The 18,342-nt window shown below is 55.9% G+C and overlaps 1 protein-coding gene across 1 annotated transcript in view; it reads left to right on the top strand.

Annotated features, from left to right (window-relative positions):
- Window positions 1-18,342, top strand: part of FER1L5 (fer-1 like family member 5) — a 100,067-nt gene that overhangs the window by 69,894 nt on the left and 11,831 nt on the right. Inside the window, exons 31-44 of the mRNA XM_075062003.1 lie at window positions 3,061-3,159; window positions 4,100-4,261; window positions 4,540-4,705; window positions 5,646-5,671; window positions 9,178-9,234; window positions 9,697-9,798; window positions 10,155-10,286; window positions 11,948-12,103; window positions 12,841-12,932; window positions 13,676-13,846; window positions 14,695-14,843; window positions 15,615-15,754; window positions 16,886-16,974; window positions 17,430-17,525. Of these exons, the coding sequence (XP_074918104.1) occupies window positions 3,061-3,159; window positions 4,100-4,261; window positions 4,540-4,705; window positions 5,646-5,671; window positions 9,178-9,234; window positions 9,697-9,798; window positions 10,155-10,286; window positions 11,948-12,103; window positions 12,841-12,932; window positions 13,676-13,846; window positions 14,695-14,843; window positions 15,615-15,754; window positions 16,886-16,974; window positions 17,430-17,525 (1,637 nt within the window). The remainder of the gene's footprint in view (window positions 1-3,060; window positions 3,160-4,099; window positions 4,262-4,539; window positions 4,706-5,645; window positions 5,672-9,177; window positions 9,235-9,696; window positions 9,799-10,154; window positions 10,287-11,947; window positions 12,104-12,840; window positions 12,933-13,675; window positions 13,847-14,694; window positions 14,844-15,614; window positions 15,755-16,885; window positions 16,975-17,429; window positions 17,526-18,342) is intronic.

Genomic DNA, 18,342 nt, shown 5'->3' with positions numbered 1-18,342 from the left:
GACCTAGACAAACTGGAGGATTGGGCCAAAAGAAATCTGATGAGGTTCAACAAGGAGAAGTGCAGAGTCTTGCACTTTGCACAGAAGAATCCCATGCACTGCTACAGACTGGGGACCGACTGGCTAAGTGGCAGTGATGCAGAAAAGGACCTGGGGATTACAGTGGACGAAAAGCTGGATATGAGTCAACAGTGTGCCCTTGTTGCCAGCAGATCAAGGTAAAATGATTATTCCCCTCTATTCGGCACTGGTGAGGCCACATCTCGAGTATTGCATCCAGTTTTGGGGGCCCCACTACAGAAAGGATGTGGACAAATTGGAGAGAGTCCAGCAATTTGGGGGCTGGAGCACATGACTTATGAGAAGAGGCTGAGGGACCTGGGCTTATTTAGTCTGCAGAAGAGAAGAGTGAGGGGGGATTTGATAGCAGCCTTCAACTACCTGAAAGGGGGTTCCAAAGAGGATGGAGCTCGGCTGTTCTCAGTGGTGGCAGATGACAGAACAAGAAGCAATGATCTCATGTTGCAGTGCGGGAGGTTTAGATTGGATATTAGGAAACACTATATCACTAGAAGGGTGGTGAAGCACTGAAATGGGATACTGTAAGTGTGTGGACTCACCCCTGTGGCACCTCCTTCTGGTCTCTCAGGGAATTAGCTCGATTTCCAGCCCAGAGCAACCTCTGCAGGCCGGTGATCCGCCTTACCGCTTACTGTTGGCACCCGTGTCCCTCCCTGGACCTGGTGCCCTTTTACCTGAGGTGCAGCCCCCTGACAGTAACCCCTTTCTCTCAGGGTCTCCCCCTCCCAGGGAAATCCCTATCCACTATCCCCACCTCGCCTCAGTATACGGCTACTGTCAGACATTGTCTAGCCCCACACCCTGGGGCAGACTGCAGTATCAGCATTCTCATCACTGGCACGGTTGGATTTGGACCTGCTGCCTTGGCCTACCCCTGGGCTGCCCTCTGCAACCCCCAGTACCTATTAGCCTTGTGCTAGGCCGCAGCCTGGGGCTTTCCAGGCTGGAGCTCCCCAACTCCTCAGCCTTTCCCCAGCCCTGCTCCACTCAGGTACCCTGTCTCTAGCTCCCTGCAGCCAGGCCCATCTCCCTCTACAGGCAGAGGGAGACTGTTTGGGCTCCTGGCTCACAGGCTTCCCCACTCAGCCCAGCTTTTAGAGCTGCAGCTCTCTCCAGGCAGCAGCGTGTAACCACCCCACTACAGTTACCTAGGGAGATGGTGGAATCTCCATCCTTAGAGGTTTGTAAGGTCAGGCTTGACAAAGCCCTGGCTGGGCTGATTTAGTTGGGGACTGGTCCTGCTTTGAGCAGGGGGTTCGACTAGATACCTCCTAAGGTCCCTTCCAAGCCTAATCTTTTATGATTCTACGAAATAAGGTGTACATTTTTAACAACGAGAGTAATTAACCATTGGAACAAATTACCAAGGGTTGTGGTGGATTCTCCATCACTGACCATTTTAAAATCAAGAGTGGATGTTTGCTATCAGATCTGCTCTAGGAATGACTGTGGCGCAGGTCTCTGGCCTGTGCGAAACAGGAGTTCAGACTAGATGATCACAATGGTACCTTCTGGCCTTGGAATCCATGAATCTTTCTAACAGTCCTTAACAAGTTTGAAGACCGTTATCAGGTCCCCCCTCAGTCTGCTTTTCTCAGTGCTAAACGTGCCCATTTTCTTTAACCTTTCCTCCTAGATCAGGTTTTCTAAATCTTGTATCATTTTTGTTGATCTCCTCCGAATGCTCTCCAGTTTATCCACATCTTTCCTTAAGTGTGGCACCCAGTCCTCCAGATCTGATAACAGCCTTTAAATACTGAAAAAGTTGTTATAAGGAAGATGGTGACTGTCTTCCATTAGAGAGACAAGGTGTGGGGGGGGGAGGAATAACTTTTATTGGACCAACTTCTGTTGGCAAGAGAGCCAAGCTGTTGGCCGCACAGACCTCATCCCTGGGTGTGGGAAAGGCACCCCGAGTGTCCTAGCCAAACACTGGATTGAAAGATAGCTCAGCGTAAGCAGTTAGCACACATTGGAATGGACCATTTAAGGTGAAGTGGCCTAACACCCCTGAAGCCACAGGACAAATAGAGGGATCAGTGGGTTACAGGTTGTTGTAATAAACTATAAATCCAGTGTCTTTATTAAGACTTAATAAAATGCTAGATTAATGGTTTATTGGAGGTTACACTAGATGACCCTTGAGGTCCTTTCTAACTCTACAATTCTGTAACCCACTTACCCCCTTTTTGTCCTGTGACTACAAGGATCCCTTAGAATATGTGCTATTTATGCTAAACTATCTGTTCAATCTTGTCTTTAGCTGTGACACTCGGGGAACCTTTCCCAGTGCTGAAGCTCTGGGCTTGAAAGCTTCTCTCTCATCAACAGGAATGGGTACAATACAAGATATGACCTCACCCACCTTGTCTCTCTAATATCCTGGGACCGACACAGCTGCAACAACACTGTATACAGCTGTTTTACACGGCCATCGAGGGTAAGACAAGAAGGAATTGGCTTAGTTTGCAGTAAACGAGATTTACGTTAGATATTAGGGAAAACTTTCTAACTCTAAGGGGAGTGGAGCTCTGGACCAGGCTTCCAAGGGAGGTTGTGGAATCCCCATCACTGGCGGTTTTGAAGGGTTTAGTGGGTCCTGCCCCAGTGCAGGGGACGGATGAGATGCCCCGGGACTGGCAGACATCACATCACTCATCCTGATGGAGAATCTCAGGAGAGTTCCAACCGAACAGGTGTCTCCAACACAAAAGCTAAGGTCTACCTCAGTCTCCTTGCTGGCATTCCCAGGAATGGTGAGCAATAGAGACTGAGTCCCCTGGCCCATGTAGCAGGGTCTCCGAGGGCTGGAGGGGTCACTTTAGCATAGGGCACAATGTGGAAGCCAGAGGAATTGCCCTTGGCTGCCAGTCCTGGTCCTTCCCTGGCACAAAAGTCCTCTGTCCATTTTGTACAAAGAAAGAGCTTAGTGCAGCCAAGCCAGAGCATCACACAACAGCCTTGTCCTTCCTCTCCCAGGATGGTGCCCCAGGCCGCCTTCCTGCTCCCTCCTGGAAGAACGGGATCTACGTCATCCCTAGCGGCATCCGGCCCACGCTGACACTGATGGCCATTGAGGTGAGGATGACAGCCAGAGCCCCTCTGCTCACGCGGCCTCCAGGGCAGAAGCAGCTTGTTTGGTGGGAGGAGGAAACAAGCATCTGCTGCGGAGGGCACGTTGCGATACCTGTTACTGCCAGAGACCCTGCCATGCCATTGGGCGTCAGCCACTATCTACCCCACAGGAGGGCCTAGCTAGCAGGGACTGGGGGACAGCGGGGATGGAGCTGGGAGGCATCCTGCATGGGGACTGCTGCAGGCAGCGCTACGAAGATCAGACCAGCATGTTGGGCTGAGGTCAATGGCTCCCAATGACCTGCAGGTGCTTCCCCTCCTGAGGGGACAGGCTGCTGCTCCTCATCAGCATGGAGATGGAAGCGCCCAGGAAGTCCCGCCCTGCTCATCACCTGGGCGCCGGGGCAAGGTTGCCCCTCTAGTTTAGTCACCGTGTCATTTCCCTCCAGACCCTGCTTCTCCCATTGGTTAACCCCAGCCCCTCACTCCTGACTGTAACTCTCCTGTCACCCAGAACCATCCCTTCCGCCTGGCACCAACACAGGCTGCAGTGTTGCCCTTTTCCCACCCACCACCTTGACTGGCCAGGCAGGACATCAGTGGGAGTTTGTGCTGGGGAGCCACTGTCACCAGCCCCTCCATCACCCTCTGAGCTCCAGAGCAATTCAGCCCCTCCATCGCCTTCCGGGCCCCAGAGCAGTCCAGCCCATTCAGCTCCCATTGGGTGTCCAATACACTCAGGGGCTGGCCAGGGCTCTTGGCCGATGAGTGTTGTTGGTCCGGCTGGCTTCTAAGCTCTGTTCTGATTCTGAAACAGCCACATCGGCAGCTTCACTCCAGTGTCTTTGCCAGTGGGACTGGTGCTGAATCAGCCCAGCCTACCCCTCTTTCGTGACGTCCATCCATGGTACAACCAAACCATTCACCTCTTCCTCCCCTCCAGATCCTAGCCTGGGGCCTGCGAGGCCTGCAGAGCTACAACCTGCTGAGCGTCATGTCGCCGAGCCTGGTGGTGGAGTGTGGAGGAGAGGCCATCCAGACAGCTCCCGTCAGAGACCTCCACGAGAACCCCAACTTCCCAATCAATGTCTTCCTCATGAGAGTGGTGAGCAGGGCAGGAGTATGGGGCAGGGCGGTTGCACCCACTGCTTCTCAGCCACTTCCCTTCCTGCCTGCCTACGTGCCTGGGTTAGGAGTCGGAGATGGTTGAAGAGTTCCAGGGACCACTTGATCCCACCGACCCACATCACCTCTAGCCTTATGGCCAGCGTTGTCTGTCTGTCCATACAGGGCTCCATGGCTGAGTCTCCAGGTGCTGGCCCAGTTGCCTGCTCCTTCTGTTGCCTCCCCATGGAGCTCATGGACCTCCTTGCCACCCCACAGCACCTGCCCATGGAAGAAGATTTAATGCCCCCCATCGAGCTGAAGGTCGTGGACAACCGGGAGTTTGGGTATAAGCCAGTGGTGGGCCAGGCCAGCGTGAGATCCCTGCGCCAGTACATGTGCGAGCCGTCTGCAGAGGGGCACCATCCCAGCCTGCCAGCCCCAGGTACAGGCCAACCAATGAATCCCACTCACCATCCCCCACATCCAGCCCAGTTCCCTGGACCTCTGGGGAACACTGTCGTTCTCCCATTGCTGGCAGAGACCTCGGGATCTGTCACTGCCAGACTCTCTCCTCTGGAACTATTTGACCAAACCCCACGTTTCACTGGAGCCAGCCGTCTGGCACCATTGGCTCTGCCGAGCCAGGTTTCTGTGTGGTGTGCGTGTGCTCTAACACAGAAATGCTGCAGCCCCCACTCACATCACCCCACAGAATCTTTTCACACTGGGGTGACAGGACTGCACATCCCCCAACATTAAAACTAAAGGAAGATGTATTCCTAGTGAGGACATAGCTGGGATCCACAGTCCTCTGCTATTCCAGTCATGGGGGGCCCACCCACCGCCCCACTGCTCTGCCAGTGGCCCTCACTCCCAAGCCCCAGCCTCCTGCTAGCCCAGCTCTGAGCTCCCCACACACAGCGGTGCCAATGCCAATCAGTCCTTGCCTTGAACAGCCTGCCTGTGAGAAACTTTGGCCGCGCCTGTCAGGTGCTAAATGCTGGGTTACTTTTGCAATGTAAAGAAATGCTGTCTAGGACCTGGGTTCTGAATAACCACACTGACCCCTCACGGGAGTCCAATTTGACTCCTGACCTCCAGCAGAGGCAAGGTTACACAGTAACCAGTGACTGAGTCTAGTCCTCACAGTAACCGTAAGGAATCCTAGTTTCTGTTCCTCATCTGTGGCATTAAAGGGCTAATTTCTAGATGTTCAGGCCAGATGGGCCCAGTGTAGTCATGCAGCCAGTCCGGCCTAGCCAGGCCAGAGAACCTCCCCCAGCCATTCACGCTTTCAGAGCTGAGAGGGAACCTGGGACTATTTTGATGTTGCTATTAATTTCATGTCTCTTTTCTCCCCCTCCCTTCCCTGTCCTGCGCAGTGGCTCCTAAGGGGAAGTTTGCAAAGGTGAGTGCTACTCTCCAGCAGCCCAGAGCCACCTGCTTGCTGGGTCCCCTCTCTGCAGCGCTCACGTCCTGCTCCCTGGTGCCATGGGCATTCCTGCTCCAGCACCACTGACCTCAGTGCAGACACAGCGCGGGGTGACCCGGGCCTCAGCTCTGCTTTAACCCTTTGGGTTCCCTTCACTGCAGTTCTAGCAGGAAGCCCCGTGCTGCATCCCATAATGTCACATCTGCACCTCACTCCAAGGTGCATTCGGTTTGTGCTCGCAAAGCCAGCCTTTAACTTGTCTGAGGGGCTCTCCCTAAAGGGCCCTATGAGACAGTATCATCTAGGGGTTAGAGCAGGGGGACAGAGGCTAGGAGATCTGGGGTCTATACCCAGACTTGATGTCCAACTTTGGACCAGTGCCAGCCATGCTCTGTGCCTCAGTTTCCCCACCTGTAAAACTAAGATGCTACTGACCTACCTCACGGGAGGGGGAAGTTTGTGAGATTTCATGACTTAATGCTCGTCAAGCACTGTGAGCTGCTTGGACAGAAGGAAGGGTTGTCTGGGTATAGGCTTGACAGAATCGATTGTAATTCAATTGTGAAATTCCTAAAATTAAAGCTTCATAGCCAATAAAACACAATTGTCAACATCTCCAGTCAAAATACACCATGTCAATCTCCTGAAATCAAACTCAACATGGTCCCAAGCAGCGTTTCCCTTACTTTGCCTAGCTGCACATTTCGATTACTATCCGTGGAAAAAAAATTTCGTCAGTTTGCGTGTGTACAGTGGAAAAGGCGTTTACTGACATTTACCAATAAAAATCCAACCCATGTATGCTAGAGGGGAGGGAGGCTCGGATCAAGGTCAGGTATTTCGCTGATCAAATCAACAAATTTCACCTGGACTTCAGATGACAGCTGGGAGGGGATGGTCTGCAGACAGCCTCTAGCCAGAGCAGCTGCTCAGATGCCCCTCCTCCAGGAAGCTGAAAAGGCAGCCAGCACCAGGACACTCCTGCTCATCTATGCTGGCTCCCTCAGCCATGCGGGCCCCCACTGCAGTGACCTATCTACAGAGCTCTCCTCTACAATAACACCAGGCTGTTCTTATAAGCATTGCTCAGCCTGGATCATTAACACAGGTGCTGGTAAAGCCCTGCCAAAGCTAGCGATCAAAATGCCAGCTGCAGGAAAAGGTACCCTATAGCCACACTCCTTCCTTGGGTTACCACTCCTCACAAGGGCCCTGCAGACCCTCCAGCTGGCCTGGCCAGTCCTCCACTTACTAGAGAGATGTGAGATGCTCCTAGAATGTCTCCGAAGCCCGTCATGGGACTCTGGGGGTCATGTCCTGAGCCATCAGGAGCCCAGCAGAGGGGCAGCATGTGGTGGGCCAGGCAGGAACTGATCAGGTATGTGACGGGTCCCCCCGGGTGCAACCAGGAACTGGGGTACACTAAGCCCTCTGTCTGTCCAGCCTGGGTTCCCTCTTGCATTGTGCTGCAGTGACAAGTGCAGACTATTCCGGATCCTACACTTCCACCAGCATTCACACAGGCAGGGACACATCTAGCTGCAATTACATGCAGGCTTTGGCCAGCTACTCCATGAACCGTCAGTAGAGAGACTGCAGCCCAACCCCGCCACTGCCCCCCAGCTCCCCAGCCTAGGACCCCAGAGCTGAACTGTTCTGCCCTGTTCACATTATGGCCAGTATATGGGTTTAATAGCCAGTCCGCCACTCCCTCAATGTGAAGAGAACAATGCACACTTGTGTTAACCAAGCTGAGATTTTCCCCAAGGCACACTGGCTTAGATTAAAACAGAAAACAAGTTTATTAGCTACTAAAAGATATATTTTAAGTCATTATAAGTGATAGCAAACAGATCAAAGTAGATTACCATAAGAACTAAAACACAAACACAAACTGAGTTTAACATACGAGATAGATTGGATATGAGTTAGCAGTTTCTCACCCTGAGTGATGGTACAAGCAGGCTGGCAGATTCTTAAGGCACAAGCTGTATTTGCTTTGCATCTTGAGTTCCGCAGGTTTTCATACACAGGCTAAAAATCCCTTAAGAAGATAGAATCGTAGGACTGGAAGGGACCTGGAGTGATCTTCTAGTTCAGTCCCCTGCACTCAAGTCAGGACTAAGTATTATCCAGACCAGCCCTAACAGGTGTTTGTCCAACCTGCTCTTAAAAACCTTCAATGATGGAGATTCCACAACCTCCCTGGGCAATTTATTCCAGTGTTTAACCACCCTGAGAGTTAGGAAGTTTTTCCTAATGTCCAACCTAAACCTCCCTTGCTGCAGTTTAAGCCCGTTGCTTCTTGTCCTGTCCTCAGAAGTTAAGAACAATTTTCTCCCTCCTCCTTGTAATGACCTCTTATGTACTTGAAAACTGTTATCATGTCACCTCTCTGTCTTCTCTGCTTCAGACTAAACAAACCCAATTTATTCAATCTTCCCTCATAGCTCATGTTTTCTAGACCTTTCATCATTTTTGTTGATGTTTGGACTCTCTCCAGTTTGTCCACTTCTTTCCTGAAATGTGGCACCCAGACTGGACACGCTATCCAGCTGAGGTCTAATCAGCACAAAGTGGAGCAGAAGAAGGACTTCTCGTGTCTGGCTTACAGCACTCCTGCTAATCCAACCCAGAACGATGTTAGCTTTTTTGGCACCGGTGTGGCACTTTTGATTCATATTTAGCTTGTGATCCACTCTGACCCCCAGATCCCTTTCCGCGGTGCACCTTCCTAGGCATCCAATGGAGTGGGCATTCACCCATGAAAGCTCATGCTCCAAAACATCTGTTAGTCTATAAGGCGCCACAGGCCTCTTTGCTCCTTCCTAGGCAGTCATTGCCCATTTTGTGCCTGGGTCCAGCACTTCCCCCAGTTCAGTATTTGTTCCTCAGGTATTTCCAGGAGTCCTCTTGTGTGGGGAGTGAAGAAGAACAGGTCATGTCACTCCCTGCCTTATATAGCTTTAGAATATGGCAGGAACCCTTTGTTTTAAACTTGGTTCCCAGACCAGTTTGTGAAAAAATACAGAGACCCCAAAATGGAGCCCAGAGTCATGTGGTCTGGTCATATGCCTTTGCATACTTCGCTGAGTCACAGCAGCCATTGCTTATAGGCTGTCTGGAATGTTTCCAGGAAGGTTAAATTCTTCCGGGGCCCATTGTCTTTGCAGATGCGCCATCAGCACTGTCTGGCTTCTTCATTGTACATGAAAGACTAGTTGTGGGTGTCACCCAGAGTCAGCACATTGAAATACAGATACACAGTCAATATTCATACCTTCAGATACAAAAATGATCCATGCATACAAATAGGATAATCATATTTGGCAAATCGTAACTTTTCCAGTGACACCTCACATGACCCATCTTGTACAAAATGCACCATAATTATGCCATGATCATATCATAATAACATCACTGTGAGGAATATGGGGTGCAGTGTCACAAGCTGTATTAAACTTCTCCCCTCATCTCTGCAGATGCTGAGCAGGATGGCTGCTGAGTCGTGGCTTCGAACAACACCAAGAGAAGAGAAGGTGGGTTTCACAGAGGGGTCAGGAAGGAACTTGGAGCAGCAGCCCCCTGTGCCCAGTGGGATAGCAGCAGGGGCGGCTCTATGGTTTTTGCTGCCCCAAGCACGGCAGGCAGGCAGCTTTCGGCAGCGTGCCTGTGAGCGGTCTGCTAGTTGCGCGGATTGGGCAGCATGCCTGCGGGAGGTCCACTGGTGCAGCACCATTGGTGTTCCCGCCGCCAAATTGCCGCCGAAGCCGCAGGACCAGCGGACCACCCACAGGTGCGCCGCCAAAAGCTGCCTGCCTGCCGCACTCACAGCAACCAGCAGACCACCCCTCGCAGCTTGTCGCCTCAGGCACGCACTTGCTGCGCTGGTGCCTGGAGCCACCCCTGGATAGCAGCTCTCAGCAGCAGTGTGACAGAGACACCTGCATTTCCCACTGGTTAGCAAGGCTCATGCTGCTCTTCCTTCCATTCTTCCCCAGGAGGAGGAGGAGTGTGTCGACTGGTGGAGCAAGTTCTATGCTGCCATGGGGGATCTGGCAAAGAGCGGGGACTACCTGCAGACAGGGCTGGACAGCCTGAAGGTGTGCGCCCAGCTGGTGGTCGCACATGGTCGAACCTGGACTGGGGGTTGCAGAGAGGTGTCTCCCCTCTGTTCTGTGGATGATGACTGCCCTGACCTAGATGGAATCTGCCTTCTGCAGGCCAGAGGGTCCTCCCACAGCCAGCCAGGCTGGCCCCAGTCTGGCTCTCAGACAGATTGGCAGTGGAGGACAGTCCAGGCTCCTGCTACTGGAGAAACCTGCCTTTGGGGGATCCACCCTGAGAGCACATCCTGTTCCTCCCCTGGCTCAGTACCAGCCCTCGCTGACCCTACAGCACAGACTCCGCACGACCAAGCTGTTCGTGTCCAAAGCCTGAGCCTGTGGTTCCTTGGCAGGTCTATAACTGTGAGCTGGAGGCTGTGCCAGAGTTCCAGGGCCTGCAGGATTTCTGCCAGACCTTCAGGCTGTACCGCGGGTTGGTGCAGGAGAAGGCCAGCGAAGACCCCCTGGTGGTCGGGGAATTCAAGGTGAGAAGCAGGTGTTTGGCCTTTTGTGGGTTTCATTGCGAAGCTCCCAGGGTGTATCAACAAGGTCCTACGCCCAGCAGTTCCCCCTCAGCAGCCCAGTGTCTCTGCATCCAGCCATCAGAGGAGCTGGACACGGGGGAGCAAAGGGGCTGGTCAGCTGAGGTCTAGTGACAAATACTCAGCCTTCACCCAGCGCAGTGTGTGCCATCTACAGAGTACAATGCTCCCAGACCCCGCTGTGGCATTGCACCCCTATATTCTTCACAGAGAGATTGTTACAATAGGCTTATGGCATAACAATGATGTATTTTATACAAAATAAGTCCTGTGAGAGATCATTGGAAAGATGGTGATTTACTGAATACGATTATCCTATTTGTGTGCATCTATCATTGCTGTATCTGAAGTTAGGAATATTGTCTGGGCATCTATTACAAGTGTGTTTACACCTGGGGAACGCCCACCAGACAGAATGCAATCAGTCTAGATGGCTGGCTGTGAGGAAGAGCCATTAGGGAGAACAATAGGTCTTAGAAGATGCTAATCTCCCACTGGGGTGGGTTCCTGAGGATCAACCAGCATCTGCCTCATGGTTGCTATGGCCCTACAGAGACATGTGGCCAAGTCACCTGGTACTGGAATCTATCTTGGAACACTAGTGTTTTTCCGCTGTCTGGCATGGGAACGAAGGTTCCCGCCATGTGCAAAAGCTATTTCTGGCAGGGGAGTGACATCATCTTGGTTCCTTCTTCACTACTCCTCCCCTCCCATGGAAGAAGGCTGCTGGAAACACCTGAGAAATACAGAGACGGGGCAGGGGAAGGGGGAGACTGAGCCCAGGCCAGAGGGTGTCTGGCCTGTGAAAGGAATATCCGGAGTTTTAAGCTGCAAGCAAGTCTCTGCAATCTGCCTAAAACAACATTTAGGGTGAGAATGTGCTGCTTATAACCAGTTTCTATGGTATATTAAGCTTTGATTGTGTGTTGGCGTTATTTGCTAGGTAATCTGCTTTGATCTGTTTGCTGTCCCTTAGAATCACTTATAATCTCTCTTTTGTAGTTATACGTTTGATTTTGTTTTGTCGAAAGCCCAGTGTGTGGAATTTCTAACTAGGGGGTAAAAAGCTGTTGCATCTCTCTCTCCACATTGAGGGAGGTGGTGAATTTCATGAGCTTACGCTGTACAGTTCTCTGTGCAGCATGAGACAGTACAATTTGGGGTTTGCCTTCCAGAGGGAGGTGGGCACTTGAGTACTGGGCAGTTCCTTAGCTGAGCTGTGTGTGAAGCTGCAGTTGGGTGTATATGTACTGGAGGGGGCTTGAGAGCTTGTCTCAACAGTACAGTGTGAAAGGAAGCCTGGGCTGGTGGGTCAGGCAGGCTCAGTGGTATGCCAGTTCCAAGAGGCACCCCAGGGAAAACCCATCACACCTGCCACCCAGGGCCAGGCATGCCAGCTGGATCCGTGACCCTCCCCAATCAACCCTGGTCTCTGAGCACAGCTGCTGGCACCGTACCCAGCCCCTGTCTTCTCTGGTCTCTGAGCACAACAGTACGAGTAGCGCTGTTTCCAACAGGGAATGGGCCCCAGGTGCTTGGGGGACAAGACTCCATCAATCCAGTATCTGAGCAGCTAGAAGTCATGTGGATTGGTTTGTTTGCAGGGACTCTTCCAGATCTACCCACTGCCGGAGGACCCCAGCTCCCCACCACCGCCGCGCCAGTTCCAGGAGCTGCCCGAAAGCCAACCCCAGAAGTGTCTGGTCCGGGTTTACATCGTCCGGGCCTTTAACCTCCCGCCAAAAGATAGGAATGGCCTGGTAATTGCCCAATTCTCACCCGCTTTGCACACTGCTTCCCCCCCACTCAGCACCCCCTCCATGTGGCGCCGGGACAAAGCTCCTTAGGCTGGCACACTGCCCTGGAAGAGTATCGACAGTGCCCTAATAAAGCCACGTCCGAGATTTTCAGATCTGGGGTCCCTACAGTGCTAACAGTAGCTGCAGTGATGCTGGAACTAGGGGTGCTGGGGGTGCAGAAGCACCCCTGGCTTGAAGTAATAATAACAGCCAAACACATGGTTTCCGCTTTCAGCACCCCCTGAGTGGCCATGTAGACCTGCCTGCCTGGGCTCTGATACCTGATGAGGCAAAGGGTCTCAGTGCCATAGCGCGAGCCTGTAGACCAGGCCCTGAAACTTGCTGCAGCGAGGCGTTTTGCCGTGTGGATGTACCCTAAGGAACCTGACAATCCAGAGCCCTGCACCTGGAGGCACTTGGCAGGTTCCAGGGGGTTAATTGCTATCCAAGTAGTCCAGCTCTGACTGATGCCATGGGCACGGCCAGGTGTGTGTGCCAGCCTGCCCTGTTCCAGGCCCTGTCGGGGAGATCAGCTTGTGCCCCTCAAGCTTCAGTCCAGTGCCCAGGCCCAGCTGACACAGCCTGGGAGCCCCTTTCCCGCTCCGCTTCCACCCCCCAATTCCTGGATGTGACAAGAACAGGGCAAGGCACTAAGAGGATGTTTATTAACTGCCCCTTCCTGGCTCTGTCCCCTGCAGTGCGACCCCTATGTGCAGGTCACCCTGGGCAAGAAGAAGCTGGGGGACAGAGATCAGTATCTGCCCAACACCCTGGAACCTGTCTTCGGCAGGTAAGTCCAGCCGGCAGTTCTCCAGAGCAGCTCAGGGTCTGAACCCTGCCCAGCCTTCCCAGAGCTCTGCCCATCACCGAGCAGCCTGGATGAAACAGGTCAGAACAAAGGGAGCATTGCCTGGTAGTGGGCCCGAGTGCATCGAGCCAAGCTCTGAGACTCGCTGCCGCTGGGGGGTTTCACGGTGTAGACGTACAATGTGAGCTCAGCTCTTCCCCCAACCACCTGCCGCCTGTCTCCTGTGTCCTCCAGCTGGGCTTTGCATCCCTGTAGAGAGGGAGGAATCTCCTTCCTAGTGGCAGTGCTCAGTAGGAGTGAATGTCCAGGCCTCCTCTTCCATTCACAGGTGCGGGCCCCAGGCTTTGGGCTCTAACCAGTGCAGAGCCGGACAAAGCCCAGAGGGAAACTGAGGGCACATCAACCTATTGCCAACAGTCCCATGTTCGGCATGGAGCTTGGCCCTGCTGTGCCGTGTGTGTTTCCCTTGTGTGCAGAGGGGGCAAAGATGGGATGGCTGGGCCCATGCCAGGCCCAGCCTGGAGCTGCAGAGCAGTAAAGCCCCAAGACCATCTCCTGCCAGGGACTCACTGTGCTGTGTGAGCTTTCCTTGGGCTCTGGGTCTCCCCAGCCCCCCAGGGCTCTGGCCAGGGCAGGTGGAAGGGCTGGAGGAAAGGCGGAGCTGAGGCCAAGAGCCCTTGGGCCGCAGAGCGAACTGCCTTCCCTTTCTTTGCCCTGCCCGCCAGGGTGTTCGAGCTCCCGTGCACCCTCCCGCTGGAGAAGGACTTGCAGATCTCGCTCTTTGACTACGACCTCATCCTCCCTGACCAGAAGATAGGGGCCACCAGCATCGACCTGGAGAACCGGCTCCTGTCCCGCTTCCGGGCCAGCTGTGGGCTGCCCCAGTCCTACTGCATGTGAGTGGCCTACATCCCACCCCGCCACCCCCCAGCTGAGCCAGAGCAAGGCTGGAGCCTTTCCCTGCTGGCTGGACTGTGGAGCTGGGGCAGAGCCCCCCTGAGAAGATTTCAGCCTGGGTCGGTGCCACCCCTCAGGAGCCAGCCACCTTGAGATGCCATTGAGAGTGGTGGGAAATGCAGGCTCCTGAGTCTGCCCAGCAGGCATTTGGCCCAGTATGATCAGGGGCACTGGGGGTAGCCGCATCCTGGCACTTATTTGGCCCTGCTGCAGAAGTGGTGGGGTCCCTTGACCTCTCCCAGCAGTACTCAAGTCAGCCCACAGCAGGGCTCTGGCCCTCTGTCCACACAAATCTCTCTCCCCAGGGAGCTTCAGGGGCCCACTGTGCTGGACGAGGGGCCAGAGGTTAGGGATGGGGAAAGTACTGGGGGTCCCAGCATGGGAGTTCCAGTAAGGAGGGCCAGGGTGTAGGGGTGAGAACTGGATGAGGAGCATGGAGGAGGGGGCAGAGGCAGACCAGTCCCAGCCTCACTTGCACTGGCGTCACTGGGGAGCCCCCCCCGCCCATGGTTAGAGCACAGGACAACCAGCCAGGAGGCAGGATCTGCTTCCAGCAATGTCACTGCCCTGCTGGGCACCCTTGGGCGATCCCTGTCCTGCTCTCTGCCTCAGTTTCCCCTCTGGGGATAATACTGCCCAGCCCTGGAATGCCCCCAAAGTGTGCCCTAATCCCGGCACAGCTGGCCCCTAGGGTCAGCGAGCTGAGCCCAGCTTCGGGATAGCTGGTTATGCATCCGTTTCCATGGCCTCACCCTGATCCCTGCTGCCTCCCTTCCCCTGCCCCCAGTTCTGGCCCCTGTCAGTGGCGAGATCAGCTCCTCCCCACCCAGTTACTGGAGAACTTTGCCAGGATGAGGAGTCTGGCCCTGCCCGAGTTCAGTGCAGACGGAGGCAAAGCCACCTTCATGGGCAGGGCCTTCCTGCTGGGGCAGTTTGGTGAGTGCCCAGAGTCCCCAGGAGAGACAAGTCAGACCCTGTCCCTGGGGGCCCCTGGACGGGACACGGGGTTCCCAGGGTGCTGTGGGCCCCATGGTGGGATACAGGGTCCCAGGAGGGGGATACGGGGGTCCCGGGGCTGGGATACAGGGTTCCCAGGGCTCTATGGGCCCCATGGTAAGATATGGGGTCCCCAGGCGGGACATGGGGTTCTTGGGGCACTGCAGGCCCCTGGGCGGGACATGGGGTTCTCAGGACATTGTGGGCCCCTGGGGGGGGACATGGTGTTCTCAGGGAGCTGGGGGCTTGTGGGCGGGACACGGGGTTCCCGGGGTGCTGTGGGCCCCATGGTGGGATACAGGATCCGGGGGCGGGATACGGGGTTCCTGGGGCTGGGATACAGAGTTCCCAGGGGTCTGTGGGCCCCATGGTAAGATATGGGGTCCCCAGGTGGGATGCGGGGTTCCAGGGGTGCTGGGGCCCCTGGGCAGGACACGGGGTTCCTGGGGCACTGCAGGCCCCTGGGCGGGACTCAGGGTTCCCGGGGTGCTGGGGGCCCCTGGGAGAGACATGAGGTTCCCGGGGTGCTGGGGGCCCCTGGGCAGGACACAAGGTTCCTGGGGCGCTGGGGGCCCCTGGGCGAGACGCAAGGTTCCCGGGGTGCTGCGGGCCCCTGGGCAGGATGCGGGGTTCGCGGTGCACTACGGGCCCCTGGGTGGGACACAGCCCGTGCCCCATGTCCCTCTGCTGTGCTTGGCTTCCCTATCTCAGAGAACAAGGTCCCTGCACACGGTCACCTGGGGCCCCCAAGAGAGCGCCTGGCCCTGCATCTGCTCCGCACCTGTGGGCTGGTCCCCGAGCACCTGGAGACCAGGACACTGTACCACAGCATCCAACCCGGCATTGACCAGGTGGGGCCCCAGAGCAGTGAGCCTAGTCCCCCACCACCAGCTTCTGCGCCGCACGGCCATTGCAACAGGATGTGGGGAAGCAGCTTTACTGGGACGAACCCAGAAAACCAGGTCTGTTACATGGGATGAGGGCCTGGCCGGTGTCCAGCCACCCGCTGGCATGGAGCCCGGAGCCAGGGTACAGCTGATGGGGGGCAGCCCAGAGACTGGAGCCACTGCACCGTGAAACGGCTGCGTGATCCCGGCTGCCCTGGCTCTGTGGCTGCGGGTCTAGGCTGCCCCACCCTGCGGGGTGTGTTCGCACCACATGCGCACACCGAAATGTGTGTGCGTGTGAGAGAGCTGTACAGTGGGACTGCACGTGTGCCTGTGTGTGTGTGTGTGTGTATGCACACATGTGGGGGGTGTGCATGGGGGGTGTGCACCCGTGTATGTATGTGTGCGTGTGGGTGGTGGGTGTGCACCTCTGTGTGTGTGCACACGTGCATGTGGGGGGGGTGCCTCTGTGTGTGTATGTGTGCACATCTGTGTGGGGGTGGGTGGCTGTGGGGGTGGGTGCGTGTGTGTGCGCGCATGTTGGGGGGTGTGCCTCCATGTGTGCATATGGGTGGGTGCACCTGTGTGTGTATTTGTGGGGGGAGGAGCGCCTCTCTGTGTGTGCACATGTGTATGTGAGTGTGTGCATGTGTGCATGTGGAAGTGGGGGGCGCATGGGGAGGTGCGCATGTGGGAGGGAGGGCGTAGGGGGGTGCACGCATGTGGGCGCGTGGGGGGTGTGGGCGCGTGGGAGTAGGGGCACTGGGGGTTATTTTGTCGGGAGGGACACGTGGCCCCAGAGACCAGCTGGCCAAGAGCCATGAAGGGGCTGGTCGGGCCACGGGGAGGAGGTTTGTGGTTGTTTGAGGAGGCTCCATCCTCTCCCACGAGCTGGGCGGGGAGGGATCCCCAGGAATGGCAGCTCCTCCTGGCCCGGCTGGGAGCTCAGCCAGGAGCCAGGCCCCAGTGAGGCGCGACGCATCCAGTGAGTCGTGCTCAGGGGTGACCCCAGCAGGGGCCCTCAGACACAGGGCGAGGAAGCAGCCTGGGCCTAGGCTTGTGTCGATAAGTCGCCTGCTCCCGTCTGCTCGGCAGGGGAAGCTGCAGATGTGGGTAGACGTTTTCCCAGAGAGCTTTGGCCCCCCAGGCCCTGCCTTCAACATCACCCCACGGAAGCCCAAACGGTGAGTGAGACAAATCCCCCGCTGCCCTGGGCAGCTTCCAGAGCAGGCGAATCCTGGCACAGCACAAACCCACCACGCCCAGGAGAGGGCTGGCAACTCTGGGGCAGTGTACAGCCCCACAGAGCCTGGCCAGACCACACCTCCCCTGGCCAACCACTGTGAGCGCAGGGGCCAGGCCCCAGCTCTGGCCACGCCCCATCTGCAGCGCCTTCCCTGAAGTGTGAACTCTGCTCTGGGCACACTCTCCCCTTGAATGCGGGGGGATGGGGAGTTCTCTGAAAGTCAGAGGTAAGTGGAGTCTCCCATTGCCTGGGGGCTCCTGTGGCCTCTGTGTTCTCCATGTTCCTGCGGCCCCAGCGAGCCCTCAAGAGCCCGGGTCCGCAGGGCAGGCTGAGTACACCAGGCCCCCCTGGGCTGTGAGCAGCCCCCCACAGCCAGCACTGCCCCCTCTCTAGGTACGAGCTGCGCTGCATCATCTGGAACACGCGGGACGTGGATCTGCAGGACACCAGCATCACGGGGCAGAGGATGAGCGACATCTACGTGAAAGGGTGAGGGGCTGCAGCCTCAGGCCCCAGGGATTCCAAGCCATGGGCCTTCCAGGGGACCGCCCCACGGCCCCCGGTCAGGCATGCCTGGGAAGCAGCCAGCGCCCGGTGGGGATGAAACAGGGCTGGAGCCAGTGACAAGGAAGCTGAGAAAACGGACAGGCTGAGAGCTGCAGCTCCTGTGCTACACTCTTGTCACACAAACCTTGACTGGTGCCTAGGCACCTCAATTCCAGCCTGCAGCCCCTGGGGCTCCCCACCTTGCCGGTGCCTCTCACTCCCGACCTGCAGCCCCCTGCTGCCTCAGCCCTGGGCTGCCCCCTCTGCCAGTGTCCCCAGTGCTGACCCCTGGAAGCACTGAAGGTAATTCTCTGTATAGCTCAGTGAGTCTCTAATAGGTTGATGCTGGCAGGTGTGGGAATTGCTGGCTGCTCAGTATCAATATGAATCTTGGTTCCTTTCTCTGAGACTTTTCTTGTTCTGTGGGTGTTGAATCGGGACATTAGCTGAGTGCTCTGGGGCCCAGCCAGTCTGCTGCTGGGTCCTTCTGGAACCTGCCCCTGACAGGCAGGTAGTGGCAGAGACGCTATCAAGGGCCCTGAGTCAACAACCACCAGCATAAGAAACGACTTCAGAGCAAACCCCCAAAGTCTGTGTTGGTTGTAGGCAGCCGGCAGTTCCTGGGACAGCCCAGCCACTGGCCACATCCTCCCTAAGGGAGGAGGGGGTTTGAGGGAAGGGGTGTAATGGGAGAGGGGCTCGGTGCAGAGCGTGGGGTCAAGCACCCCCTCGGAATGCCAGAAGTTGGCACCTGTGGGCG

This window comes from Chelonoidis abingdonii, chromosome 2 (assembly GCF_003597395.2).
Source record: "Chelonoidis abingdonii isolate Lonesome George chromosome 2, CheloAbing_2.0, whole genome shotgun sequence".
In the NCBI taxonomy this organism is placed as follows: Eukaryota; Metazoa; Chordata; order Testudines; family Testudinidae; genus Chelonoidis; species Chelonoidis abingdonii.
The sequence above is the reverse complement of the archived record's forward strand: the minus strand, read 5'-3'. Positions and strand labels throughout refer to the sequence as shown.